Consider the following 27,962-nt stretch of genomic DNA (forward strand, 5'->3'; position numbering starts at 1 on the left):
CTGTCTAGACCACTTTATCAATCTATCTACATGTGTAGTAATCATGTTTCAATTACCAACCGGGGGCCCCCATTGATTTTGTTAGTCACTCTCACTCATATATATAAAATGGCAAACATTTCTCTCCATCCCATGGCAAAATAAGTAGAAGTGCATGAAATTTGTTTCCAAAATTGCAAAATAAGTTCTCTAAGCCCCATGGCAAAATGTGTAGAATTGCAGGAAATGAATTATAAAATTTATTTTTTCTCTCTTCTGTCACTAATGTATACACTCACTACTTACTGGAAGTCGTTCTATATAAGAGAGTCTGCTAAATTACTAAAATGTAATGTAAAATGTTGTTAGTTAACATCCCAGCTTTACCATACTACGTAATGGTCACCAGGCGGCAGGTGCTACCATAGATATATGTATTTAATTTTTATTCAACCTTTATTTAACTGGGCAAGTCAGTTAAGAACAAATTCTTATTTACAATGACGGCGTACCAAAAGGCAAAAGGCCTCCTGCGGGGACGGGGCTGGGATTAAAAATAAATCAAATATAAATATAGGACAAAACACACATCACGACAAGAAACAACACTACATAAAGAGAGACCTAAGACAACAACATAGCAAGGCAGCAACACATGACAACACAGCATGGTAGAAACACAACATAACAACATGGTAGCAACAACATGGTAGTAGCACAAAACATGGTACAAACATTATTGGGCACAGACAACAGCACAAAGGGCATGAAGGTAGAGACAATAATACATCACACAAAGCAGTCACAACTGTCAGTAAGAGTGTCCATGATTGAGTCTTTGAATGAAGAGATTGAGATAAAACTGTCCAGTTCGAGTGTTTGTTGCAGCTCGTTCCAGTCGCTAGCTGCAGCGAACTGAAAAGAGGAGCAACCCAGGGATGTGTGTGCTTTGGGGACCTTTAACAGAATGTGACTGGCAGAACGAGTGTTGTATGTGGAGGATGAGGGCTGCAGTAGATATCTCAGATAGGGGGGAGTGAGACCTAAGAGGTGTTTTATAAATAAGCATCAACCAGTGGGTCTTGTGACGGGTATACAGAGATGACCATTTTACAGAGGAGTATAGAGTGCAGGGATGTGTCCTATAAGGAGCATTGTTAGCAAATCTGATGGCCAAAAGGTAAAGAACATCTAGCCGCTCGAGAGCACCCTTACCTGCCGATCTATAAATTATGTCTCCGTAATCTAGCATGGGAAGGATGGTCATCTGAATCAGGGTTAGTTTGGCAGCTGGGGTGAAAGAGGAGTGATTATGATAGAGGAAACCAAGTCTAGATTTAACTTTAGCCTGCAGCTTTGATATGTGCTGAGAGAAGGACAGTGTACCGTCTAACCATACACCCAAGTACTTGTATGAGGTGACTACCTCAAACTCTAAACCCTCAGAGGTAGTAAAAACACCTGTGGGGAGAGGTGCATTCTTCTTACCAAACCACATGACCTTTGTTTTGGAGGTGTTCAGATCAAGGTTAAGGGTAGAGAGCTTGTTGGACACTAAGAAAGCTTTGTTGTAGAGCATTTAACACAACATCCAGGGAGGTGCCAGCTGAGTTTAAGATTATCATCTGCATATAAATGGATGAGAGAGCTGCCTACTGCCTGAGCAGTCAATGTTGTTGATGTAAATTGAGAAGAGCGTGGGGCCTAGGATTGAGCCTTGGGGTACTCCCTTGGTGACAGGCAGTGGCTGAGACAGCAGATTTTCTGACTTTATACACTGCACTATTTAAGAGAGGTAGTTAGCAAACCAAGCCAAAGACCTTTCAGAGACACCAATACTCCTTAGCCGGCCCACAAGAATGGAATGGTCTATCGTATCAAAAGCTTTGGCCAAGTCAATAAAAATAACAGCACGACATTGCTTAGAATCAAGGGCAATGGTGACATCATTGGTTGCAGTGACACATCCATAACCTGAGCAGAAACCAGATTGCATACCCGAGAGAATACTATAGACATCAAGAAAGCCAGTCAGTTGATTATTGACAAGTTTTTCCAACACTTTTGATAAACAGGGCAAAATAGAAATAGGCCTATAACAGTTAGGAGCATCCTTATCTCACCTTTTAATTTCATTATATCGATTATTTGGCAAAAACTTTCTTAAACAGAACGAAACGGGAGGGAAACTCTCGTTGCAACTGTTTTGGACTGATGATTACATTGCAAAGAAGAAGTTGAATATACTGCTACGTCACTGGGTATTTCACTGCGGTCAAGTGAGCAGACACGCGAAAAACGCATGGTGCGTTCAACACAAGTGGGAACTCGAAAGAAAACCGACGTCAAGTCATGACGTCAGTGATCTTAACGTCGGAAAGTCTGCGCTCTAGAAAGGCCCGAGTTCCCGACTTGGAATTTCGAGTTGGATGACCATTCAAACCGAATTTCCCCATTCGGGGCTCGTTTTTTTTCGCGTTTCCAGTTATCTTGAACGCATGGAATTCGGAGATTTCCACGTTTTGAAATCCGAGCTCCAAGTTTTTTTGAACGCGGCAGTAGTCAAGCTATCTGCGCTTAGCTTCCTCCTGAATTGTTGTGCGCGAATACACAACACTTTACGGCATCAGGTATTTTCTTGTAAGGATAGAGCAGATAGACAATAGCTACAAATCATTCCAATCAAACCGTTTGAAGCACAGGTATTCAATCTTCCATAATCAAAATTATACCAAATCGTTTATTTCATTTTTGCTCCTTTTGAAAATGTACTTTGATATCACGGGTAGCGAGAGGCTGTAGTAGCCTAACAAGGGTGCTGTTTAGCAAATGTTCAATTGTGAAAGCAAGACTTGTTTACAGTCATGACATAATATACACACACACACACAGAGCAATATCTAATTGAGCTTAATATGTTTTCTTTGTATTTCATTAAAGATAAATTATATAATTATGTTTAGTGTTAAATAACTACATTTAGTTGATCTGTTCCACATTCTTTATCTTTATCATTTTTTTAAAGAATTGAACAAAAATATAAATGCAACATGCAGCATTTTCAAAGATTTTACTGAGTTACAGTTCATATAAGGAAATCAGTTAATTGGAATAAATGTATTAGGCCCTAATCTATGGATTTCACATGACTGGGCAGGGGCGCAGCCATGGGTGGGCCTGGGAGGGTACAGGCCCACCCACTTAGAATTTGTTCTTAACTGACTTGCCTAGTTACATAAAGGTTAAATAAAATTTTATTAAACTTAGGAGCCATGTACAGCCAATCAGAATGAGTTTTTCCCCACAAAAGGGCTTTATTAAAGACAGAAATACTCCTCAGTTTCATCAGCTGTTCGGGTGGCTGGTCTCAGACGATTGCACGCTCCCTCAAAACTTGAGACAGCTGTGACATTGTGTTGTGTGACAAAACTGCAGATTTTAGAGTGGCCTTTTATTGTCCACAGCACAAGGTGCACCTGTGTAATGATCATGCTGTTTAATCAGCTTCTTGATATGCTACACCTGTCAGGTGGATGGATTATCTTGGCAAAGGAGAAATGCTCACTAACAGGGATGTAAATACATTTGTGCACAAAATTTAAGAGAACAAATATTTTTGTAGGTATGGAACATTTCTGGGAACTTTTATTTCAGCTCATGAAACATGGGACCAACACTTTACATATTGCGTTTATATTTTTGTTCAGTATAGTTATATTACAGTGAACTTTGATGTAAAATATATATATAAAATAGCTGTACAAATGGCTGGTATACTTTTTAATATTTTTTATGTGTGACACTAGTAGATCATTAATCCAGTGTGATGACCATTTTATGCCAGTTTAAAATATTGGTTAAAATAATTGGTTATTCTACACTGAGTGTACAAAACATTAGGAACACCTTCCTAATATTGATGCACCCACATTTGCCCTCAGAATAATTCGTCGTGGCATGGACTCTACAAGGTGTTGAAAGCATTCCACAGGGATGCTGGCCAATGTTGACTCCAATGCTTCCCACAGTTGTGTCAAGTTGGCTAGATGTCCTTTGGGTGGTGAACCATTCTTGATACAGACGGAAAACTGTTGAGAGTGAAAAACCCAGCAGCGCTGAAGTTCTTGACACACTCAAACCGGTGCACCTGGCACCTACTACCATATCCCGATCAAAGGCACATACATCTTTTGTCTTGCCCATTCACCCCGCACACATACACAATCCATATCTCTTAAAAATCCTTCTTTAACCTGTCTCCTGCCCTTCATCTACACTGAGTGAAGTGGATTTAACACGTGACATCAATAGGGGATTATAGTTTTCACCTGGATTCACCTGGTCAGTCTATGTCATGGAAATGTTTTCTATACTCAGTATATTAAAGTGAACTTTGAGGGTATTTAACTCAAGTGTTCCACAGACAAAATGTCTGGTAAACATATTTTGAGATGTGAGCCACTAGTAGATAATTAATCCAGTGTGATGACTGTTGCATACCATACGATGCCCATATTATGCCAGTTTAAAGATGTTTTGTCACATGTGAGCCACTAGTAGATCAATCATCCATTGTCATCAATATTGCAAAGCATAACATGCTCATATTATGCCAGTTCCAAGATGGGAAAAAATACTTGTTTTGTCCTATTATCGTGAACTTTGAGGGATTATAATTCAACGGTAACACAGAAAAAATTGATGGTAAAAATGTTGTCACGTGTGCTACTAGTAGATCAACAATAATTTTTGACTGACTTAATTTAAATATTTTTAAAGAATTTTTATTAATTTAATGAAATTATATATGTTATAGGTTGAAAACAAATCTAACCCTGTACAGTGAGTTGGTTCTCTCTTTCAGCGGTCAGGTTGGAGTCTCTTCTGCTCCTCTTCTGTTAATTGGCTTCAATGGTGTACATCCTCCTTTCTTCTCACCTTCTTCAAATTCTCCCCCAACATCACAAGGAAGCAATGGTGCGCCATGTTAATCACACTGTATTACTGATATACTAGTGGCACTCGTCACAAAATGTTTATATTCCATTTTTACTGTGTTAAAATTGAATTAAAAACTCTAAAAAATGTCACTGTAATATACAGTAAATGTATTTTTACAATCTTGTAGCTGGCATAGTATGGGCATTGTATGGTTTATAAAGATACAATTTTGTTGAGGATAGATCAAACAAATGTAGTTATTTAACACTTTAAACAAAATTCTACACTCTCTTTAATGAAATACAAAGAAAAACATCAAGCTCACCTAGATCTTGCTGTGAAACTGTGTGTGTGTGTACTGTGTTTGTACGTCATGACTGTAAACACATCTTGCTTTCACAATTGAACATTTGTTAAATAGCACCCCCGCTAGGCTACTGCAGCTTCTGCAGCCTTACTCTACACGGGATATCAAAGAAAGTTTTGATAAAGCGAGAAATGTTATAATTTTGATTATGGAAGATTGAATAAGTGTGCTTCAAACAGTTTGCTTGGAATTATTTGTTGCTATCGTCTCCATCTGTGCATGAAAGTGCATCCTACTCAGTTTCAGAAAACACGTGATACCCTAAAGTGTTGTGTATTCGCGCATCAAATTCAGGAGCAAAGTGAAGCGCAGATGGCTTAACTGCGATTTGAGAGTGTCGGCTTACTTGACCGCAGTGAAATTTCTAGTGGGGAAGTCAAGTGTCTGAACAACTGTATAAGTCGATGTCCTTTGTTGTTAGCTAGTACTGACATATTTCATGTTCGTTTATTGATGCAAGTTGTGTGTAATGTGAACAATTTACTATAGATACCGTCAATGTTTGATTAGGTCAAATGAGTTCAGGTCGCAAGCATGGCGCAATAATGTGCAAAACTCGACTGAACTGATTGGATTGGGACTGCCATTGCCTTGGACTTTCATGTTGATGTAGGAATCACATTTGTGACCTAAGGTAAGCATTGGCTACAATGTTTCAATTTAATGAGTAACTAATTTAGAAAGTTTATTGATAGTTAGCTTAGCTACCGTTCGCTGGTATAACTTTGCTACCAAGTCAGTTAGGTAGCTAGCCTTGTCCACTTCCTCTTTATTAGCCAGTTAGCATGTATGCTAGCCAACTAAAATAGTTTAATCGACTAGCATGTATGCTAGCCACAATCAAGCAATGAAGTAGCTAGCTAGTTAGCTAAGTAAAGCCAGTTTGCTCTTTATTTAGTCATTATGGGGCTATTGGAAAATGTACTTAAATTAGCCAAAGCAGCACCCTCTCTTATCTTGACACTTGTTTTAGTTAGCTATTAAACTTGAACTGGCTAGTTAGCTAAGTGGTTTATGCACAGAGCATTACCAGTAGCAAATCCAAATGTAACGAGAACTGTTTAATCAGGCCACATTTGAGATTGGGTCAGATGCAGGAAATCAATGACATCTTTAATTCCGGTAAGTCAGTTTGATATACCTGTATGTAATATCCATATGTGCACTATTGCTTTATAAGCCATGACTTTTCTCAAGGTCTTTGTCTTCTCTCTCAGACACCATGGCAGAAGAGGAGCCTTACCTACCTCACCAACCGGTAAACTAGGTGTTTCATGTCCACGCTATGTCGACACTGAATCTCTGTATTTGTCATATATGCATTGTAGGCTATATATTTTGTCACCGAGTTTTAAGCAGAAATCGATTTCCCTATAAACATACAGCCCATCAGAACAACAGCCCATATTTAAGGAGAGGTTAACACGGTGGCTAAAGATGTCTCTTCATCTGACATAGGTTTGCCAGTGTCTCTTTCATATATGTTAGTCATACCTTTCTACATTTGTCAGTGAAATTAGATTTCAATGTCCTTGTTCTCTCTTGTTGTCTTTTCTCGTAGTACAACTTTGACATAGATCCACTATGGGATCCTCTGAATTTCCCTCCCATGTCACACTCCAACTCACTCCGGACAGGTAAGAAGTCATGACCCCCTTTATAAACCCATTATGAGCTATATTGATTACCTGCACCCATCTGTCCCCTTCAGATATGCCCCATGGTTTAGGCCTTTATACCCAAATAGAGATGAAATAGGCCTAACTAAAGATGTCATTTAATGAATGCCAGTGGTAGCCTAAAATTGGAGAGTGCTTTCACTGTCGAGAGTAAGCTCTTCCTTGCCACCTCTGTTCTTTTATGGAAAAAGTTGTTTTTCTAAACTCAGTTTCATGATGTCACGATATTGCAGAGTTGTAATGTAGACATAAAGCATACTTCTCCTACTCTGTGCTTTCACTTCTCCTTTGGTCTCAAGAGGGCTGTTTTAAAACCAAGGTTTAAGTGAGACTAGTAGTGGATGTTTATGCAAGACTAGTGGTTGTGGGAATGGGCAAATAAGGTTCAAGGTACTGCTGCTGTACCTTTTTGAACTGCCCAGACATATGAAGCTGTGAAAGACCGTCAACTGTGAACAGCAAGATTCCTACAGTTGTTTTTGTGTTCAAAGCGACTTTGAGATTGTTTGTAATGAAAAGAGCTATATATAATGGCTATATAAAATACAGCTATTTTATTACTACTTTCTTGGGGGATACCCATCTCTGTACCCAGAACTGGCATATTCAAGAGCAGTCTAGATGAATGGACATACCCGATAAGCTACTTCATTCATCTTACAAGTATGGATCAAGACATCTTGTGACAGGGCAATGCTCCATTCTTAGAGCTGAAGGAAAATGTCACATTTTAATGTCCGGATGAAGGTTGTCTGTTCTATAGAGATCTGAAGCCGAACATCATTTGGCAGATGAGGTTCTTGATTGAGGTTATGTCAGTGGGAGGATGTGGCTTAGGCAGCGGGCCCTGCATTAGGCAGGAAGGGGAAGAGGCTCGCTCAGCTAAGTTGTTTGAGGAGGAAGATGTTCTGAGACAGAGAGCAGAAGGTGTTTTGTTGACACGGAAGATAGCCCTGGCCCCCATTCCTAAAAGGTTCAAACCTTTTGTCAGTATTGCTTCTTATCTGACTTAAAATACTTCCTCTACCACAGCACCTGGGGAAAAGTAATATGTTTGTTTAGTAGAGGGAAGGTCCTGGAGAGCTAGGCTACTGGCTGTGCAGGGTTTTGTTCCAGCACCACTCTAACACCTGATTCTGCTAATCAATGTCCTCACTGGCAGCTCATTAGTTAGCAAAATCGGGTGTGTTAGAGCAGGGCTGGAACAAAAGCCTGTATGCACACCCAGTACAGAAGCTCTCTAGAAGGAGGGTTGGCCAGTCCTGCTGTAAAACTAACGTAAACCATTGTTTATTTGTTCTTAGTTACAGCAGATGGACCCTACCTCCAAATCATTGAACAGCCTAAACAGGTAACCCTTTTCTTCATTGTGCTCCTTCTCTGTTACACCATAGGCTACGTAAACAAGCTAGACTCAAAAATTGAATTTAATCACATTTCAAAGTGGTATTGAAAAGTGTTCATTTGAGTGTCATTAAAGGTATTCTATGTCTATTCTAGCGGGGCTTCAGGTTTCGTTATGGCTGTGAGGGACCTTCTCACGGCGGGCTACCAGGGGCCTCTAGTGAGAAGAACAGAAAGTCCTATCCCAATATTAAGGTAAGTCCCACCAACATGTCCTTCCTTATGTCATCATTTCCTTCCTTTCTTCCTTCATGCTTTCCATCCATCCTTCCTTCTTCTTTTCTCTCCTTAGTTATTTCCCTCCTCCGCTCCTTTACGTTCTTCATTCTGTTCTCTCATTGCCTCATGTCTGTCCTTCACTCCTTCCTTCCATCCTTTATTATCATGTTTTCGATCCCCCTTTTTCTCCCAAATTTCATGCTATCCAATTGGTAGTTAGTCTTGTCCCATCGCTGCAACTCCCTTACAGACTTGGGAGAGGCGAAGGTCGAGAGCCATGCGTCCTCCGAAACACGACCCCGCCAAGCCACACTGCTTCTTGACACAATACTCGCTCAACCCGGAAGCCAGCTGCACCAATGTGTCGGAGGAAACACCATCCACCTGGCGACCGTGTCAGCGTGCATTGCGCCTGGCCCGCCACAGGAGTTTCTAGACAACCCAGCTGGCCAATTGCGCGCTGCCTTATGGGCTCCCGGTCACGGCTGGCTGCGACAGCCAGGGATCGAACCAGGATCTGTAGTAACGTAGCTAGCACTGCGATGCAGTTCCTGCGCCACTCGGGAAGCCCCCTTCCTTTGATCCTCCAACTGAACAAGCTGAAGTAGGAATTCTGCTTGCGATTCCTAGGAATTTTCTGTCTCATGTGTTTGAGATTTAGTCGTTTTTTTTCGTGTATATGTGGAAAAAGTTATGATCAGTTCCGCTTGTATTTCAAACTAACATTTACAGGCCCACCCTGACAGAAATCCGTTCATGGCATACAAATATATCCATTCTCTCACTCACACACCACAAATGTTAATTTATCTTAGACAATTTGAACAATGTTCAGACTGAACTCTGGGAAATCCCCTCCGTTTGTGTCTCCACATATTTTCTTCAAATAGTAGGAGTAGGTGTTGTCACTTTCTCCAACCTCTCATTTGCGTAGAGTGCTTTTCTTTCAATACATTTGAACTTTTGTGACCGTAACACTCCAACTCCTAACTGAGCCTGCCAGTCAGCCAGCCAGTTAAGTCCTTATGTTTCAGTAATTTAGTCATTAAGTCCTTATGAATGAACTAGCTGCACAGGCTAAGAGCCAATAACCCTGAGAGCACATTTTTGAAAGTTAGGTGTTTGAAACCAGGAATATAAATCTGACCTGCCATTTACTTTGTTTCAAGCCTTTTGGGAATTTCCTCCTGTGTCATAGGGGTAATTACTAGGAACTGTTGAGTGGCGTCTCTGACAGGAAACAGTATTTTCAGCTCGCCCCCACGATCTCAGACAGACTCAGACATGAAACGACTGCCTCAGAGCGAAGAAAGTATTGTCTCTCAAACCTGTTATAGAGGTTGTGCAGGCACATGTAGCCCACTGTCTATGTTGTGCATCTGTACAAAGAAGACACACAGTACATTGATATGAGTTCTGTTTCTGTGCAACATATATGCTTCCCTATGTATTTATTTGGACGGTGAAGCTAAAGCTTTTAATATGACTCTATACTCTAGCCTTTGGGGTTGAGATCAAATGTTTCATATGAGGCGACAGTACAGAATGTCTGAGTTTTCCACAAGTCAGTGCTTGCATCCATCCCTGGAGGGGCAATTTCATTTAATCTGCAAGACAAGGACAACACAATAGCATTCTCACTGCAGCCTCACTTTTCACCTTGTAAGATAACCCAAATAGGTAACCAAGGGAGGAGTTATATTCTAGAAAGCTGGATATGTATATGCTGTGGCTAAAGACGGGTTTGAGGAAAAATACATTTGAGCGCAAGAGCAGGCTAGAGAGCCTTTTCTAGGTAGACAACTTCAAAATGTGTTTTTCAGTCTCACCCTCTGGCTACTGCACCTAACGGCACTTGCTGTTTTAAGGAACTGGGTTGGTTTTGTATGTAGGCCAATTTTGTCTCGGGGAACCAGAAAGAGGCTAAGTGAAGGCCTAGTTCAGTGGCATTCGTCTACAGCAGGTTTCCCAAACTCGGTCCTGGGGCCCCCCGTGGTACACGTGTTGTTTTTGTCCCTAGCACTACACTGTTGATTCAAATAACCAACTCCTCATCAAACTTTCATTATTTGAATCAGCTCTGTAGTCCTAGGGCAAAAACCAAAATGTGCACCTGGGGGGTTGGGGGGAGGGGGCCCAGGACTGAGATTGGGAAACCCTGCTCTACAGTGTAGTATTCATTTTGACAAGGAAGCATGTGTAAGATTTCAGTGGTTAGATGGCATACTTTTACCTCCCCCTGTGTCCATTACATGTGTTGATATCCATAACCTCATAGCATACATAAGTCACTCCCAGAGTTAATCATTTATTTGATGCGTCATTGTTGCTGTATTGAATTAATGTCATCAGCCTTTGACAGATCAAGCATGTTGTTTACATTCTATTGTTAGATCTCGACTATCTATGTCGGCTTCCTTTTAGTCAAAACAGAACTCTGTGAGACATTGGTCTGTGTGTCATAGAAAGTGATTCAACTGCATGAAATGCATATCTGATCACTGAAGAGAAATACACATTCTCTTTCCTGTGAAGAATTGGTGACGGGTAAGCTCAGGGGTTTCCCGTGACGGGTAAACCGAGGAGTTTTGGATTGGCTGGGAATCTTTAGCTGAACTTGACCTTTTACCGTTGTTTGAAAATAGATCTGGTGCGTATGAAGAAGTGTGCAAAGACTGAGGTTCCCAACCTACCCTAACCCTGAGTGTCAACTTGAGCCATGTGGAACACTGTTTTCATCCGTCCTTTCCTTTGGTCGATTCATCACTCAGATATTGTTTACCATTTGGACTGGCATTTTCAACCATTTTGAATGCTTGTTGCGCGTGATTGTATGCGTGTGTTTTGTTTACGCAAGAGAGACTAATTTTCCCTGTAGAGAAAGGGTCTGAATAACCACATGAGACACACAACACAGTGACCATCACACTCCAGCTCCTAACTGAGCCTCACTCAGCCAGTCAAGTCCTTACCTTTACATTTCAGTAATTTAGTCGTTATGAATGAACTAGCTGCACAGGCTAAGAGGCAATAACCCTGAGAGCACATTTTAGATTTTAATAAATTGTATTTCCTTACACAAAACACCACACTGCCATACTGTGTAAGCAGGAGAGCGCGTAGCAGTCTGGCTATAACCCAAATAGTTAACCAAGGGAGGAGTTGTATTCTAGTCCTTATATTCTAGAAAACCGTATATGTACACTATCGTTCAAAAGTTTGGGGTCACTTAGAAATTTCCTCGAATGATCAATTAGCCTTTTAAACACCAGTGTCAACGTCAACAGTGAAGAGGCGACTCCGGGATGCTGGCCTTCTAGGCAGAGTTGCAAAAAAAAAAGCCATATCTTAGACTGGCCAATAAAAAGAAGATTAAGATGGGCAAAAGAACACAGACACTGGACTGAGGAACTCTGCCTAGAAGGCCAGCATCCCGGAGTCACCTCTTCACTGTTGACGTTGAGACTGGTGTTTTGCGGGTTCTATTTAATGAGCTGCCAGTTGACGACTTGTGAGGCGTCTGTTTCTCAAACTAGACACTCTAATGTACTTGTCCTCTTGCTCAGTTGTGCACCGGGGCCTCCCACTCCTCTTTCTTTTCTGATTAGAGCCAGTTTGCGCTGTTCTGTGAAGGGAGTAGGACACCGCATTGTACAAGATCTTCAGTTTCTTGGAAATTTCTTGCATGGAATAGCCTTAATTTCTCAGAACAAGAATAGACTGACGAGTTTCAGAAGAAAGTCCTTTGTTTCTGGCCATTTTGAGCCTGTAATCAAACCCACAAATGGTTATGCTCCAGATACTCAGCTAGTCTAAAGAAGGCCAGTTTTATTGCTTCTTTAATCAGAACGACAGTTTTCAGCTGTGCTAACATAATTGCAAAAGGGTTTTCTAATGATCAATTAGCCTTTTAAAATTATAAACTTGGATTAGCTAACAACGTGCCATTGGAACACAGGAGTGTTGGTTGCGGATAATGGGCCTATGTAGATATTCCATTAAAAATCTGCCGTTTCCAGCTACAATAGTCATTTACAACATTAACAATGTCTACACTGTATTTCTGATCAATTTGATGTTATTTTAATGGACCCAAAAAAAGTTTTTCTTTCAAAAACAGGGTAATTTCTAAGTGACCACAAACTTTTGAACAGTAGTGTATATGCTGTGGCTAAGGACAGGGTTGAGGAAAAAGACATTTGAGTTCAAGAGCAGGCTAGAGACTTTTCTAGGTAGGCCTAGGCAAATTCAAAATGTGTTCTTCAGGTTCACCCGCTGGCTACTGCGTCTAACAACATGTGCTGTTTCTAGGAACTGGGTTGGTTTTGTATGTAGGCCAATTTTGTCTCGGGGAACCAGAAAGAGGCGAAGTGAAGGCCTAGTTCAATGGCATTCGTCTACAGCAGGGTTCTCCAACAGGTAGAGCTACCAGTAGCTCGCAGCCCACCTACGAGTAGCTCGCCAATCAGTTCTGAAATACATGCATTTTTTTCACGTGTTCCATCGCAAAATGTCACACAAAGCTCACGCTATCATTGGCTACTATCCAATCAAAGCCACATTGACATTATCCCACCCCTGGTTAGCCACGGTTGGTTTAAAAAGCTGAACTTAACACAAAATTAATTTTCGCAATATTGCCCCCCTCTGTCTGTTTTGTTGCGCGTTTGTCTACCACTCTGTATGTAGCCAGTTAGCGATGCTAATGATAACAGTCTTGTGGGTAGACAGACTTTCCCCAAAAACATTCTCAATTAAATGTTAATCCAGGATTATTTCTATCAATTGGGTGCTGATTGTTTTGCTAACTCTGTCATGACATGTGCTTCAGCAGTAGGCCTAACAGTATAAATATGGCTAGGCCAACACATTCCTTTCTTGCTAAATCTTAGTTTTTTTCCAGACCTCAAAAATAGTCTTCTGATGTAATTTAAGCATCGACATGGACTCAACATCAATTTTCGTTGTTTCTCTATGAATAATTGTAATATTGAGAGTAAAAAACTGAAAAAAATCCCGAACCACGAAATAAAAACTTAAGACAGAATTTGGGAAAATACAAAATCGATTTTTGTGGGACCTTTCGTACCAAGTAATGTTTATTAACCATTTTACTGAGGGGTTTTCCGTGATGGGTATGCCGAGGCTTTTCGGATCGGATGGGATCTTTGGCTGAAAACTCGACCTTTCACTGTTGTTTAATAAAAAATAACTCTGGTCACTTTTTTAAAAGGTGTGCAAAGACTGAGGTTCCCGACCTACCCTAACCCTGAGTGTCAAAATTTGAGCCATGTGGAACACTGTTTTCATCCATCCTTTCCTTCATGTTTTCATTTGGTCGATTCATCAGTCGGATATTGTTTACCATTTGGACTGGCATTTTCAACCGTTTTTTCGATGCTTGTTGCGTGTATGTATGTATGAGTCACTATCAGTCTGGCTCCCGGAGCTGTAGTTCTATATCTGGTCTAAAAAGTGTTTGTCTCCCTCTTTGCAGATCTGTAACTACCAGGGGTTGGCACGTGTGGTGGTACAGCTGGTGACCAACTCTAAAGATGCCCACCTCCATGCCCACAGTCTGGTGGGCAAGCAGTGTGACAAGGGCATCTGCATCGCAGACCTACAGCCCAAAGACTCCAGCATCAGGTGCTTGTTTCCACCATTCTCTCTCTAGCTGACACACACACATACCAGTTAGCTTACCGGTGCATTCAACAGGTTTTAATATGCTTACTTATTGACAACATTGCAGACATGTCAGGACTTCCTATAAGATGATTATAGGTCCTTCCTTTGAGATCCTATGTAGTGATGAGATTTCTGACTTCGGGTTTCCCCATCTAACCTGAACGTACGTCGTTGTGGTGTTTTATCTTGCATGTTTACTTAGCCCTTCCCATTAACCTGTATACAGGTTGAAATGGCATATTTTGTAATTGATAAGCGCCTAAATTAGAATGCAGTGGCTGTACAGTAACATGCTATACATGATGTCAGAGCTTTTGACTGACAGCCGTTATAAACTTGAACACCGCGCGTGACAAGACGATGCCCCCGTCCCTCCCGCAAATTGGGCAACTTTTGCACATTTGTTGTCTGACTGAGGGAAATGCTTTAAATCAAGAAAAGTTGTGCCATTGCCAGTTGTGCCATCAACGTTTATAATTATGTTTGATCCACAGTTAGAAAGATGACATACGTTATAGCCTGGGTTGTCCTGAAGAGAATGAGCCTATGTTTGTCTGATTGGGAACAAGCACTTGAATGCACTAATGACTCCTTTCTATGCGCACCAAAGTTGCAATGTTTTTGAAGTGCCTTTTGAAAGCCTAACACTGTAAGATCCTATTTTATAATTTAGCTAGCCATATTCGTAATATAATACGCTTTCAAATGATGCCCACCTGACCCAAATTGTGATTTTTATAATGGAATGTTTTTGGATTGCATAAACAACAACAGTAATTTTGTGATGGTGGGGACACGGCAGTGTTCCAAATTTAAAAAAACTACAGGTGTGCTCGCTTCAGTTCCTCAATGGCAACGCTAGGAGAGCAAAAAAAGAAAGGGAAAAAAGCACCTTTTTATAGTTGAAGGCTCTTTCCTTGAGTCATAAAAGTGCTTAGAAATGACCTGGGAACTGTGCACAGTTTGGAGAGGTGTGTGACCACTTGGAGATACCAGTTAGACCTCTCACTCAAATCCTTGTCATCATTGACAAATGCTGTAAAAGTACAGTAAATGTAAAATGCACATAAAATCAACAGTGTAATGTTTGGATTCAGTCTTGTCAGGCGAACTGTTGTGTCCTCACCTTTTGGTGTAATATTTTCCCCATAATCTCCAAATTGTTCTCTTTCAATTGCTTCCATGGTCATGAATATGCTTTTCATAGTTCTTCTATCAGAAACATTTCAATTTGGCCGTGTCCATATAGGCCAATTTCCACAAGCGTAAGGGTTTAAAAACGTACCACATATAAATCAATAACTCCATGTGACAGTTTCCCCAACTTGGGCATCCTCCACGTGACCAAGAAGAACGTGAGTAAGACACTGGAGGACCGTATGTCTGAGGCCTACAGGATGGGCTACAACTGTGGTATCGTCATCCATCCCGAGATGGACGCCTTCCAGGGAGAGTTCCGCATCCCCCGAGAGCTCACTGGTCAGTCACCTTTAAGACAATGGACTGAATGACTATATTTCTGCAGAGCACAAAGAATATTTTTTGTTTTGCATACAGTGCTTTCAGAAAGTATTCACACCCCTTGACTTTTTTACATTTAGTTGTGTGACAGCCTGAAAATAACATTTATTAAATTGTGATTTTTGTGTCACTGATCTACACATAATACCCTATAATGTCGAAGTGGAATTGTGATTTTAGAAATGTTTACTAATTAATTCAAAATGAAAAGCTGTAATGTCTTGAGGTAAAAGTATATAACCTCTTTGTTATGGCAAGCCTAAAATAGTTGCTTAACAAATCACATAATAAGTTGCATGTACTCACTCTGTGTGCAATAATAGTGGTTAACGGGATTTTTTTTATGACTACCCCATCTCTGTACCCCACACATACAATTATCTGTAAGGTCCCTCAGTCGAGTAGTGAATTTCAAGCACAGATTCAACCACAAAGACCAGGGAAGTTTTCCAATGCCTCACAAAGAAGGGCACATTTGTTAAAAAAAAAAGAAAAAGAAGCAGACTCTGAATATCCATTTGCGCATGGTGAAGCTGTTAATTAGGCTTTGGATGGTGTAGCAATACATCTAGCCACTACAAAGATCTAGCCACTACAGGCGCCCTTCCTAACTCAGTTGCTGGAGAGGAAGGAAACCGTTCAGCGATTTCACTGAGGCCAATGGTGACTTTAAAACGGTTACAGGCTGTGATAGGAGAAAACTGAGGATGGATCACCAACATTGTAGTTACTCCAAAATAGTAACCTAAATGACAGTGAAAAGAAGGAAGCCTATACAGAATAAAACAAATATTCCAAAACATGCATCCTGTTTGTAACAAGGCACTAAAGTAATACTGTAAAAAAAATTGGCAAAGGAATTCACTTTTTGTCCTGAATACAAAGTGTTATATTTTGGGCAAATACAACACATCAATGAATACCACTCTTCATATTTCCAAACATGGTGGTGGCTGCATCATGCTATGGGTATGCTTGTCGTCGGCAAGGACTGGGGAGTTTTTCAATAACCCTAAAACACAAAGCCAAATCTACAGTTACTTACCAAGACGACATTGAATGTTCCTTAGTAGCCAAGTTACAGTTTTGACATATCTGCTTGAAGATCTATGGCAATACCTGAAAATGTCTGTCTAGCAATGATCAACAAACAACTTGACAGAGCTTGAAGAATTTTAAAAAGAATAATGGGCAAATGTTGCACAATCCAGGTGTGGAAAGCTTTTCGAGACGTATCCAAAAAGACTGCTGTAATCACTTCCAAAGGTGTTTCTAACCTGTATTGACCCAGTGGTGTGTGTACTTATCTAATCAAGATATCTTAGTGTTTTATTTTTATTTATTTTTTAAAATAAATAAATCCTTCCACTTTGACATTACAGAGTATTTTGTGTACATTGTTGGCATCCATTTTAACCCTACCCTACTTTAAAACATTCTGTTTTAGAAAAAGTCAAGGGGTGTGAATACTTACTGAAGGAACTGTGTGAATTTATGCATTGCCTGCTTCATTCAACCTTTGTGTGTGTGTTCAGATCACCAGAGAAACCTGATCAGCAGCGCAGCGTCCTACCAGGCTAAAGAGATGGATCTGAGTGTGGTGCGCCTCATGTTCACAGCCTTCCTCCCAGACAGTGACGGGGGCTTCTCCCGTAGACTGGACCCCGTCATATCAGACCCCATCTTCGACAGCAGTAAGTCACTAACAGCCACATAGTCACTTGGCGCCAATTCCACCAAATGTTTCTAACATTTGCATATGCAACTCAATTCTCCCATTGACATCAATGCATGATTAATGCAAAAGTCTGGCTAAAGTGGTTTGATCTCAAGTTAGGATTCGGCCATTTGTGCTGCGCTTTCCAGTGCACTCTGACCCCAACATAACAATGACTAGCTAGCTAACTATCTAGCTAAAACAGTCTTTAGCCATGACCCAATAAGAACTCTCTGTGGTCCACCATTGTTTATTCTTTACATTACCAGTGAAGGGTGGTCCATTACCCTTCTCTAAGTCCATCTTATGACAAAGGTCCCTCACCTCACCATAGAAACACACCATATCAGGCTACATGCAACCCAGTAGCTATAAGACCAAGTGCCTCAGCTTAATGAAACTCCGGAAGGGACTATTGTTTGAACAAATGAATTTAACCGCTCTCGTGCCTTTATGCAGTGTATCACTGAATTCACGTTTTTATTCAGAGTTATACAGATGTATTGAAATTAAACCATATCTGTGTGCCCTGGTTTCATTTGCGTAGCTCTGTGCGTGTATCTTCCTCTACATCACATTTGTCACTCGGCTTCCTCTCCTAGGCTGAAACTAGGCATCCACTTTTCATTTTGATGCCAGCCCTTTACTGCGTGAAAGCATCCACACAGTTAGTGTATGTCAAGTCTTTTCTTCTTCACATTCGGGGTGTCTGGGGTTTTTTGAAATTAGAAAAGAAACAAGCAAAATGGTGGTTTGAAATTTGATAACGAAGGGCATTTTCAAGGATTTGCAAGGCATCCAATAGGGATTATGCACCACAAAGAATACTGTTTTTTTAGTTACCTATTAGCTGTCAATAAATATAACTAATTCTGCTTGCACTAAACAGAAGATCTGAGTTGACCCCTTTGACCATCTCTCTATTCCCTTGTTCTGTCTGCAGAAGCTCCAAATGCGTCTAACCTGAAGATAGTGCGGATGGACCGAACAGCTGGCTGTGTGACAGGAGGAGAGGAGGTCTACCTGCTCTGTGACAAGGTTCAGAAAGGTACCCTAGTTCCTTTTTCACACTCCACAGCTGAGTCAACCTTGAGCCGAGCTGTACTGCGCTGGCATGGTTACGCATCCACCACAGTTGCTGGAAAGGAAAATATCTGAGCCGGTACCGTTTGGGTCAGCACGATAGTGTGAAACCGGTGTAAGATGCAGGCGCCATGGTTGTGCCATCTATTCTCCCAAGACAACTTTATCATGAAGATCTAACTGTCAACGTGTTGTCTGAAGCGTTATCTAGCTGGCTCTTAACATCAACCCGGTACATGTCTCTATGTGACATCATCATTCATCACACTGTACTACTCATGAAGGAAGTCCTCCGGCCTGCTTTTCCAACCTCAGGGAATTCCCCATCTGTTATGCAAATGTGGGAAGAGGAAGAGAGTTGTAGTGGCCTGTTGTCCTTCTCGCTATGTTTTCTTTAAAATATTCTGCATTGGTCGGTTGGCAGAACGTCAACAACCCTGGAATGAAAGATCCTCTCTTGGAACAGAAGTTCACGTCTCTGTTGGGCTCTGCTGTTTGACTTCCAAACAAAGAGCCTCATCTCCAGTAATTCTACCTCACTGTGTATCATGCTTATCAGACTCAATCAGGGATATCCTATTCCTGTCCTTCAGGCTTTTCTTCTAGCCCAGCACTAACACACTTGATTCAAACAATCCATACTGAAGACCACGATTTTCAATGATTCTTTGAAATAGGTGTATTGGGTTGGAACAGATGCCTGCACACACAGTAGCTTTCCTAAGACCGGAGTTTCCTTGTCGAGGAAGTGTACAGTGCAGTCAAAACATTTCTCTGAGATATTCAAATACTTCTGTCTGGAGATGTGGGGCACCATTTCCTGGTTTCCTTGGAAAGACGTTGACATTTCCTTTTGGTTCCATGACCGATGACACGTGAAAGATACCCTGCAACACTTGAAGGCTTTATGCACATACTTGTTGGTTTGGATAATAAAGAAGTGTTTTTTTTCTAGTGAACTTGTATTATCCTCCAATATCTTTCACATCGTCAGTTTATTACTTTACTCCTAGTTTGAAGGTGGAGTTGTGAGAGTGTATCTTTCCCCTGTCGCAACAGATGACATCCAGGTGCGCTTCTATGAGGATGACGAGACGGGGCTGACATGGGAGGCCTTTGGGGACTTCTCCCCCACCGATGTCCACCGACAGGTCAGTGACACATAAGTTGCCAATGAAGTCCATTTCCTCTCCTGTATTTTACATTTCCTCCCCTGTACTATAACCTAACCATGAGTAAAATCTCCACCCCTTCCCCCTCCACAGTTTGCCATTGTTTTCAAGACCCCCAAATACAGAGACCTGAACCTCCAGAAACCCACCTCGGTGTTTGTGCAGCTGAAGCGTAAATCGGACAATGAGACGAGCGAGCCCAAGCCCTTCACCTACCACCCGCAGATCATAGGTGAGCCGGTCTGAAACACTCCCAGACCTGTTCCTGTAGACCCCTTGTGCATGCTGTACTCCATCCCAACCCACTGTAGTTTGTGCTATTCTTCAAATTGAACATAACCCATTATTCTGTCAAGTCAATCCGCTCGTCTTGCCCCCTGGTCTTCATGCTCAGATAAGGAAGAGGTTCAGAGGAAGAGACAGAAGACCCTGCCTAACTTCCAGGACTACAGCGGCCACGGTGGAGCAGGGGGCCTGTACCGGGGACCAGGGGGGGGGGGTCCCGCTACAGGGGGAGGAGGAGGTACAACAAACATGTTTCTTATAAGTCATACATTTTTACAAAACTGAATAAATGTAATGAAATGTGATTTTAAGGTGAACGAGACAAGCCATGTCAAGATCAAATGGGTAATGTCTCATAAAAGTCCTAAACACAAGATGAAGTACCATTTTCAAAAGCTTTATTGTCTATTTAGGTTAAAATAACAACTTTTGATTATATTTTAGGTTTCTTCCAGGGCTATTCCACCTACAATAATTACGGCACCAGCTACAGCTCTGGCTTTTCCCCTGGCATGAGTGGTGGCGGGGCGGGAATTAAACATGGTGAGTGTGTCTGTCTGTTTTCCAGGGTTTTGAGATCAATTCCGTTTCAGTTCAGGATAGGAATGAAGCTCAACCCATGTTCCCTCTCAACACAGCTCCACAGGGCAGAGCGGAGGACAGTGGTGATGACAGCGACATGGATGATGACCCGGCCTCGGGGGCAGTGGTGGGGGTCCGAGCCAAGTCAGAGGACGCCTCTGCTGGGGAGACGAGTGAGGAGAGAGGGGCCGGTGTGGAGCTAGGACCAGGGGACAGGACTGGAGGTGAGGTCAACCGAGACATTTGTAAAGTGATTAGCTAGAGTGAGTCAGTGCCTCAGGGAGCAGACCACTGCAGGGTGTCTGTGTGTGACAGTGTGTGTTGGAAGCCAGGGTGTTGTGTATCCAGTCAATGACAGTGTTTTTATATTTGTGTACAGAGTGTGTGCTGGAGGCCAGGCTGGTGGATGTTGCTGAGAGGCAGGTTGAAGCCCTCTTCCAGTACGCCGTCACTGGTGACGTCAGCTACCTGCTGGCTCCACAGCGCCAGCTCATGACTGCTCAGGACGAGAACGGTGACACGTACGTCCCCTCTCCCATCACTTCAGACCTAATTTGAATGGAAATACAACCGTCCCTGCATTTTTCAAACTTTTCTATCTGCATTCATTTGCCTCCATTTTGTGTCCATCTGCATTGATGCCGATAGGATAAATAGCCCTGAAATGTGGCATAATTTCTCCAGTAGCACATGCCAATCTGTGCCTGTCCTCTGTTTCTCCAGTGGTCTCCATCTGGGAGTGATCCACAGCCAGACAGATGCAGTCAGGAGTCTAGCCCAGGTGCTCTCTGCCCTGCCTGGAGAGGAGGTCCTCAACATGAGGAACAACCTCTACCAGGTAACAAACACACACAGACAAGAATTTGTCCTTGCCTAGTTAAATAAAGGTAAAATAATTCTGAGGTAGTAAAATCAGAACCCCATATTTGTCCCTCTATACCAGACTCCTTTGCACCTAGCGGTGATAACACAGCAGAAGGCGGTAGCTGAGGCCCTCTTATTGGCTGGGGCTGATGTCACTCTGTCTGATCGCCACGGAAACACAGCTCTTCACCTGGCCGCCCAGCAGAAGGAGGGAGGTATGGTGGGATTTCTACTGAAACGCAGAGAGATGGTGGAACTAGTGGACCTCCCCAACGCAGCAGGTACAACACAGACACACACACACACAGTACATTGTGAAGAGTCCACTGGAGTATGACAGTGATTTTATCCTCCAGGACTGTGCTCCCTCCACCTGGCTGTGCTGGCCAACAGCCTGTGTTCCCTCAGGGACCTCCTGGTGAGCGGGGGCAGTGTGGAGGTCCAGGAGAGGAGCTGCGGCCGCACGGCGCTCCATCTGGCCACTGAGCTGGACAACGTCTCCCTGGCAGGCTGCCTGCTACTGGAGGTATATATTGTAGAAGCCTTGCCTACATCCATACCTACCACCCTGCAACGTTCTGCTGGCATCTTGAGACTAAGCAGAGTTGGGGCTGGTCAATACCTGGATGGGAGACCTAGACTATGTTTAGTATAGTCAAACTAACACAACCCAAGTAGCCCTTTCCCTGTGAGGGTTGTGGGCGTAAGATGTGTGTGTTGACAGTGTTCTCTTTCTCCCTAGGGGGATGCTAATGTGGACTGCTGCACCTACAACGGTTCCAGCCCTCTCCATACAGCCACAGGGCGGGGCTCTGTCAAGCTGACCGCTCTCCTCATGGCTGCAGGTGGGACTACGTTTCTTCAAACTGTCCCCTTTGTGCAAATGTCTCAATTTGATGACCGTCTTGATGTTTGCTCTGTAACGGCCCCTTTTTATAATATAGTCCTAGCTCAAAGACAGAAATTACTTTATCAATCTTTTCATGTCTAGGTGCCGATCCTCACAAAGAAAACTTTGAGCCCCTGTTCTTCAGAGAGCATGACTGCTGTGTGGATGAGGAAGAGGAGGATGAAGGCTACATCCCAGGGACAACTCCGCTCAACATGGCTGCCACTCCTGAGGTGGGTTCCGTGTGTTTGTCGTTAACCTCAATGTTCTTCTATGGTCACATATCACTCAGCTGACTAATATTGCTACAGTCCTTTCTCACTTAAATTTTTTTACTATGAAAGTAATTTTATGACTGTTCGAAACTACTGGTGTGTGAATTCAAGAGTTGAAAGCATTTTTGAGAATTTACCTTTGATCAACTGGAACGTTCGCTAAATATTCTCTCTCTTCCTTGTACTTCTAGGTGTTGGAAATCCTGAATGGAAAAGAGTACAAGCCAGAGATCAACACCTCCGTCTTCGTCCCCCCTCAAGGTTGGCTCACGCACTTCAGTTTAAACAAGCTCCTTCATTGTAATCTCTACAGCTTAAGCCATGGGGTTTTCCTGCTGTCTCATCTTGGTTCTTGTCCACTGTGGAGTACAACGATGTCATATTTCTGTAGGTGACATGCAGAGCCTGGGCTCAGACACAAAGCGGGCACTATGCCAGGCCCTGGAGTGCCCGGAGGGTGGCTGGGAGAGCCTGGCACACATACTGGGCTTGGGCATCCTCAACAGCGCCTTCAGACTCAGCTCCTCCCCCGCAAGCACGCTGCTGGACAGCTACGAGGTACACACACACGCACTATCCCAACCTAAAGCAAAGACATGAGGGGGAAATATAGGGCTTGTGAGTCACACAGCCATTGTAAGATTGAAATTTCACTTTCATAGTCTGTCCTCTTTCTTGGTCAGATTTCTCCCACCTTTAAATTAAAATCAGAACAGAAAGTGAATGAATATGTTCTCATGGAAACTTGGGGACTTTTTTTTTTTTTCAACACTTCGATTGAATTTTGACTCAATTGTTGAATGATGCCGTGCGTCAGGGCCCCCACCGAGCCAGGGGACTGGGTGATCTCGCTCTCCGTGGCCGGCGTGATCTTTAATCCGGTCAACACTTAAGGCCGCGGGGCCGGACGGTATTCCAGGACGCGTTCTCAGTGCATGCGCATAACAGCTGGCAGGCATATTCACAGTCATGTCCTACCTCTCCTTGACCCAGCCTTTATTCCCCACGTCAGGAGACCTCAATTCCATTCCACACTGCCCTCGCCCACCTAAATAAGAGGAATACCTATGTGGAATTGCTTTTCATACACTACAGTTCAGCATTCAACACCATAGTCCCATCCAAGCTCATCACCAAGCTTAGAACCCTGGGACTGAGCAGCTTCCTCTGCAACTGGATCCTGGACTTCCTTTTATTTGTATTTATTTCACCTTTATTTAATCAGGTAGGCCAGTTGAGAACAAGTTCTCATTTACAACTGCGACCTGGCCAAGATAAAGCAAAGTAGTGCGACAAAAACAATAACACCGAGTTACACACAAACAAACATACAGTCAATAACACAATAGAAAAATCTATGTACAGTATGTGCAAATGTAGAAGAGTAGAGAGGTAAGGCAATTCCACATAATAAATTGGCCTTACAATTTAGCATTAACACTGGAGTGATAGATGTGCAAGTAGAGATACTGGGGTGCAAAAGAGCAAGAGGATAAGTAATAATATGGGGATGAGGTAGTTGGGTGTGCTATTTACAGATTGGCTGTGTACAGGTAAGCTGCTCTGACAGCCGATGCTTAAAGTTAGAGAGGGAGATATAAGACTCCAGCTTCAGTGATTTTTGCAATTCGTTCCAGTCATTGGCAGCAGAGACCTGGAAGGAAAGGCAATAGAAAGTGTTGGCTTTGAGGATGACCAGTGAAATATACCTGCTGGAGCGCATGCTATGGGTGGGTGTTGCTATGGTGACCAGTGAGCTGAGATAAGGCGGGGCCTTACCTAGTAAAGACTTATAGATGACCTGGAGCCAGTGGGTTTGGCGACGAATATGTAGTGAGGGCCAGCCAACAAGAGCATACAGGTCGCAGTGGTGGGTAGTATATGGGGCTTTGGTGACAAAACGGATGGCACTGTGATAGACTGCATCCAGTTTGCTGAGTAGAGTGTTGGAGGCTATTTTGTAAATGACATCGCCAAAGTCAAGGATCGGTAGGATAGTCAGTTTTACGAGGGTATGTTTGGCAGAGTGAGTGAAGGATGCTTTGTTGCGAAATAGGAAGCCGATTCTAGATTTAATTTTGGGTTGAAGATACTTAATGTAAGTCTGGAAGGAGAGTTTACAGTCTAACCGGACACCTAGGTATTTGTAGTTGTCAACATATTCTAAGTCAGAACCGTCCAGAGTAGTGATGCTAGTCGGGCGGGCGGGTGCAGGCAGCAATCGGTTGAAGAGCATGCACTTAGTTTTACTAGCATTTAAAACCACCACCCTTGCGGGTGGTGAGGGTAGGCAACATCACCTCTGCCACGCTGACCCTCAACATGGGGGCCCCACAGGGGTGGTGCTTAGTCCCCTCCTGTACTCCCTGTTCATCCACGACTGGGTGACCACGCACAACTCCAACTCTATCATCAAGTTTGCTGATGACACGACGGTGGTAGGTCTGATCATCGGCGACGATGAGACAGCCTACAGGGAGGAGGCCAGTGATCTGTGGGGCCAGGACAACAACCTCTCCCTCAACGTCAGTAAGACCAAGGAGCTGATCGGGGACTACAGGAAACTGGCGGTGAGCACCCCCCCATCCACATCGACGAGGCTGCAGTTGAGCCGGTCGAGAGCTTCAAGTTCCTCGGTGTCCAAATCTTTGAAATATCTTTTGTATTTATTTAACCTTTATTTAATTAGGCAAGTCGGTTAAGAACAAATTCTTACTTACAATGACGGCCTACCCCGGCCAAACCCTAACGACGCTGGGCCAATTGTGCGCCGCCCTATGGGACTCTCAATCACGGCCAGTTGTGATACAGCGGACAGCCACCCAAGAATCCAGCCATCCAAGCCATAATGTTCTCTCTGCTTCTGCACGGCAAGCGGTACCGGTGCATGAAGTCTGACACCAACAGGCTCCTGAACAGCTTCTATCCCCAAGCCATAAAACTGCTACATAGTTAAAAGTGGCTACATGGACTATCTGAGTTGACCCTTTTATTTACATTTTTGCACTGTCTTTATACAAACTCACAGGACTCTACACACTCACAGGACTCTACACACTCACGCACACTGACACACCAACACACGCACACTCTCCATTTTCTCACACACATAACATGTACACACATTTATACTGACTCTACACACACTCACAATCATAATTTACACTGCTGTTAATCTGTTTATCATATATCCTGATGCCTAGTCACCTTACCCCTATACATATCTACCTCTATCTATATATATGTGTATTTCATTGGTGTTGGAACTGGCCCTGTATATAGCTTGCTTACTTTCTTGCTCTCTATTTCTCGTTTGTTCTACTTTATTTTATAGTACTACTGATACTCCATTGTTGGGATAAGCTCTTGCAAGAAAGGCATTTAACTGTAGTTGTGCACGTGACAACTTGACACGTTACACTTCTATGCCACCGTCTGTAGGTGTCTGGAGGAAAGGTCAAGGACCTTTTGGAGGGACTCAGGACTGTAGGGAACTGCTCTGCTTTGACAGTACTGGAGGGGGCACTGTGTGAAACAGAACAGGCTCCACCAGCTACCCAAAGCACCACAAAACTCTTAGGTAAGCTCAAAAACAACAGCCATTATACCTTATGTGATTTCAATAGAATAATCTTGGATAAGAAGTCCTCTGCTCTTAATCCCCCTTATCTCTCTCTCTTTGTGTTGCTGGGTGTCTCAGAACGTGTGTGTGATCTGAAGCTGGACGGATGGGAGGACAGCGGAGTGTGTGACAGTGGGGTGGAGCTCTCCACAGCGTGACCGCCAGATTGGTCCATTACATATCATGGCCCTGGCCATGTCAGGATTTCATGAAGCTTCTGCTTCCTGTAAGCAGGCTATAGACAATTTCCCTCTGAAAGGGACGAATCCTACAAGCACACCTCACACATCATGCTAAATATCCTCACTTTTCTATTTGGCCCAGTAACGTTTTGAAAGTGGTTTTGTATACGTAAATATAATATGCAGGTTATGTTTGGATAATGTTTGCATAAGAAGTAATCTATTTGAAATGTGATGTTTGTATAAACATCATGAATGGGTTTTATTTGGGGAAAAGGGGTTTCCAAGGTAACAGCATGTAGTATAAATCCTTGAAACTAATAATAATTTATGAAAAATTAATGGACAATTATTAGATTAAAATATGATCTGATATTTTCTGCTCCCACTACAGTTACTTTAGTCATAGTCAAACAAGCAGCCAATTCTAATAACACATTTTTTGAATGACCCTCCGGACTTTGGCAAAGACCGTCTGGCCCCAGGGCAAAATGATTTATAGGGCAAGGAACCCATACAGAATGGATTTTAACTGTAAGCTGCTTTGGATAAAAGCTGATAAATTATATGAAATTAAAATTGCCCCCATATACAGCAGTAGTATGCTGCCAAAAGGATAGCTCATTGTTATGAATCTCCCACTCATAAAAAGTGATTCCGTAGCTGTGGAAATATCACGTGGATATGCTAAACATGGATAGAATGGTTTGTATTGGAACCAAGCAACCATTAACACCTCCCTCCTGCAATGTTTTTGTATCGTGTACAATGTCAAATTGAATTTCCTATGGAAGTGGTGCTACCAGTCATTTATAAGTATAATGGATTATCCTCCACTATGCATGTCTGTTAGAGCACAATCCTCATCCTGGACTACAGTACAGAAACCACTTTTGGATAGCTTTTAGTTCCTTTCTGTGTAGACATGCTTTTCATCATACCAGAATTTTAAACTGAGGTTTTCTCCATTTGTATTGAGTTGGGGGGGGTAAACTCAGTTTTGGAAGCCATTTGTTTCTGGTTTTGTAGGTCCAATTCTTTGATCGCATAATCAGGTTGAGTTCTGCGTGAAGATGTGTTGGAGAACGGTGCCTTATTTTGTAATGAAGTATTCAGCATCCCCAGTGATATTTCATGTTAACAGCAGATTGAAAGGCATTTGTTTCATACAAGTTTGAAGCCATTCCAACATCTTCCTGATAACACTGGCATTTTTAGACATTAAAATGTGTATCTGTCCCATGCAAAAGTTTGGATTGGCACTGCATCACTGTGTGGGGCTTCAATATTTATACCTGTACCATGTAAAACAGCTTTGTACAGTCAATGTTTGCTTTTAATGGGTTTCATTGTAATACTTTTTTAATAAAATTGGTAATGGTGTGCAATTTGTCCCATATTTTAGTAGCTACATATTGGGTGAAGTAGTTAGGACACAGACCTGAAAAATATCCACAACACGGCAAGCATCTGTCACTGGATAAAGTGTACTT

General features: G+C 42.5%; 1 protein-coding gene across 3 annotated transcripts; it reads left to right on the top strand.

Annotated features, from left to right (window-relative positions):
• Positions 1 to 5,603: 5,603 nt before the first annotated feature.
• On the top strand, positions 5,604 to 27,857 carry LOC120062367 (nuclear factor NF-kappa-B p105 subunit-like). 3 transcript variants are annotated; one of them, XM_039012290.1, is made up of 24 exons: positions 5,604 to 5,921; positions 6,505 to 6,545; positions 6,849 to 6,924; positions 8,271 to 8,317; positions 8,467 to 8,565; positions 14,087 to 14,235; positions 15,593 to 15,756; positions 17,334 to 17,492; positions 18,459 to 18,563; positions 19,658 to 19,749; positions 19,864 to 20,002; positions 20,165 to 20,293; positions 20,500 to 20,598; positions 20,694 to 20,861; positions 21,017 to 21,158; positions 21,361 to 21,475; positions 21,554 to 21,782; positions 21,858 to 22,027; positions 22,244 to 22,346; positions 22,493 to 22,623; positions 22,857 to 22,926; positions 23,057 to 23,223; positions 26,107 to 26,245; positions 26,366 to 27,857. In XM_039012290.1, the coding sequence occupies exons 2-24, from the start codon at positions 6,510 to 6,512 to the stop codon at positions 26,443 to 26,445; spliced, it is 2,808 nt and encodes a 935-aa protein (XP_038868218.1). In that variant the 5' UTR covers positions 5,604 to 5,921; positions 6,505 to 6,509; the 3' UTR covers positions 26,446 to 27,857. The 3 variants fall into 3 exon arrangements, with proteins under 3 accessions (XP_038868218.1, XP_038868216.1, XP_038868217.1); XM_039012288.1 differs by lacking the exon at positions 5,604 to 5,921 and adding an exon at positions 5,999 to 6,409; XM_039012289.1 differs by lacking the exon at positions 5,604 to 5,921 and adding an exon at positions 5,999 to 6,409 and having other exon boundaries at positions 21,581 to 21,782.
• Positions 27,858 to 27,962: the final 105 nt, after the last annotated feature.

The sequence above is a fragment of the Salvelinus namaycush genome, chromosome 17 (genome assembly GCF_016432855.1).
Source record: "Salvelinus namaycush isolate Seneca chromosome 17, SaNama_1.0, whole genome shotgun sequence".
NCBI classification, from domain to species: Eukaryota; Metazoa; Chordata; class Actinopteri; order Salmoniformes; family Salmonidae; genus Salvelinus; species Salvelinus namaycush.

What these genes read in the sequence shown, in the direction of transcription:
- LOC120062367 (XM_039012288.1), top strand. Translation starts at nt 6,379, where the DNA reads ATGCAGGAAATCAATGACATCTTTAATTCCG. An exon ending in CTTACCTACCTCACCAACCG is followed by an intron (nt 6,546 to 6,848) that starts GTAAACTAGGTG and finishes CTTTTCTCGTAG; the next exon opens with TACAACTTTGACATAGATCC. An exon ending in CGCTACAGGGGGAGGAGGAG is followed by an intron (nt 20,294 to 20,499) that starts GTACAACAAACA and finishes ATTATATTTTAG; the next exon opens with GTTTCTTCCAGGGCTATTCC.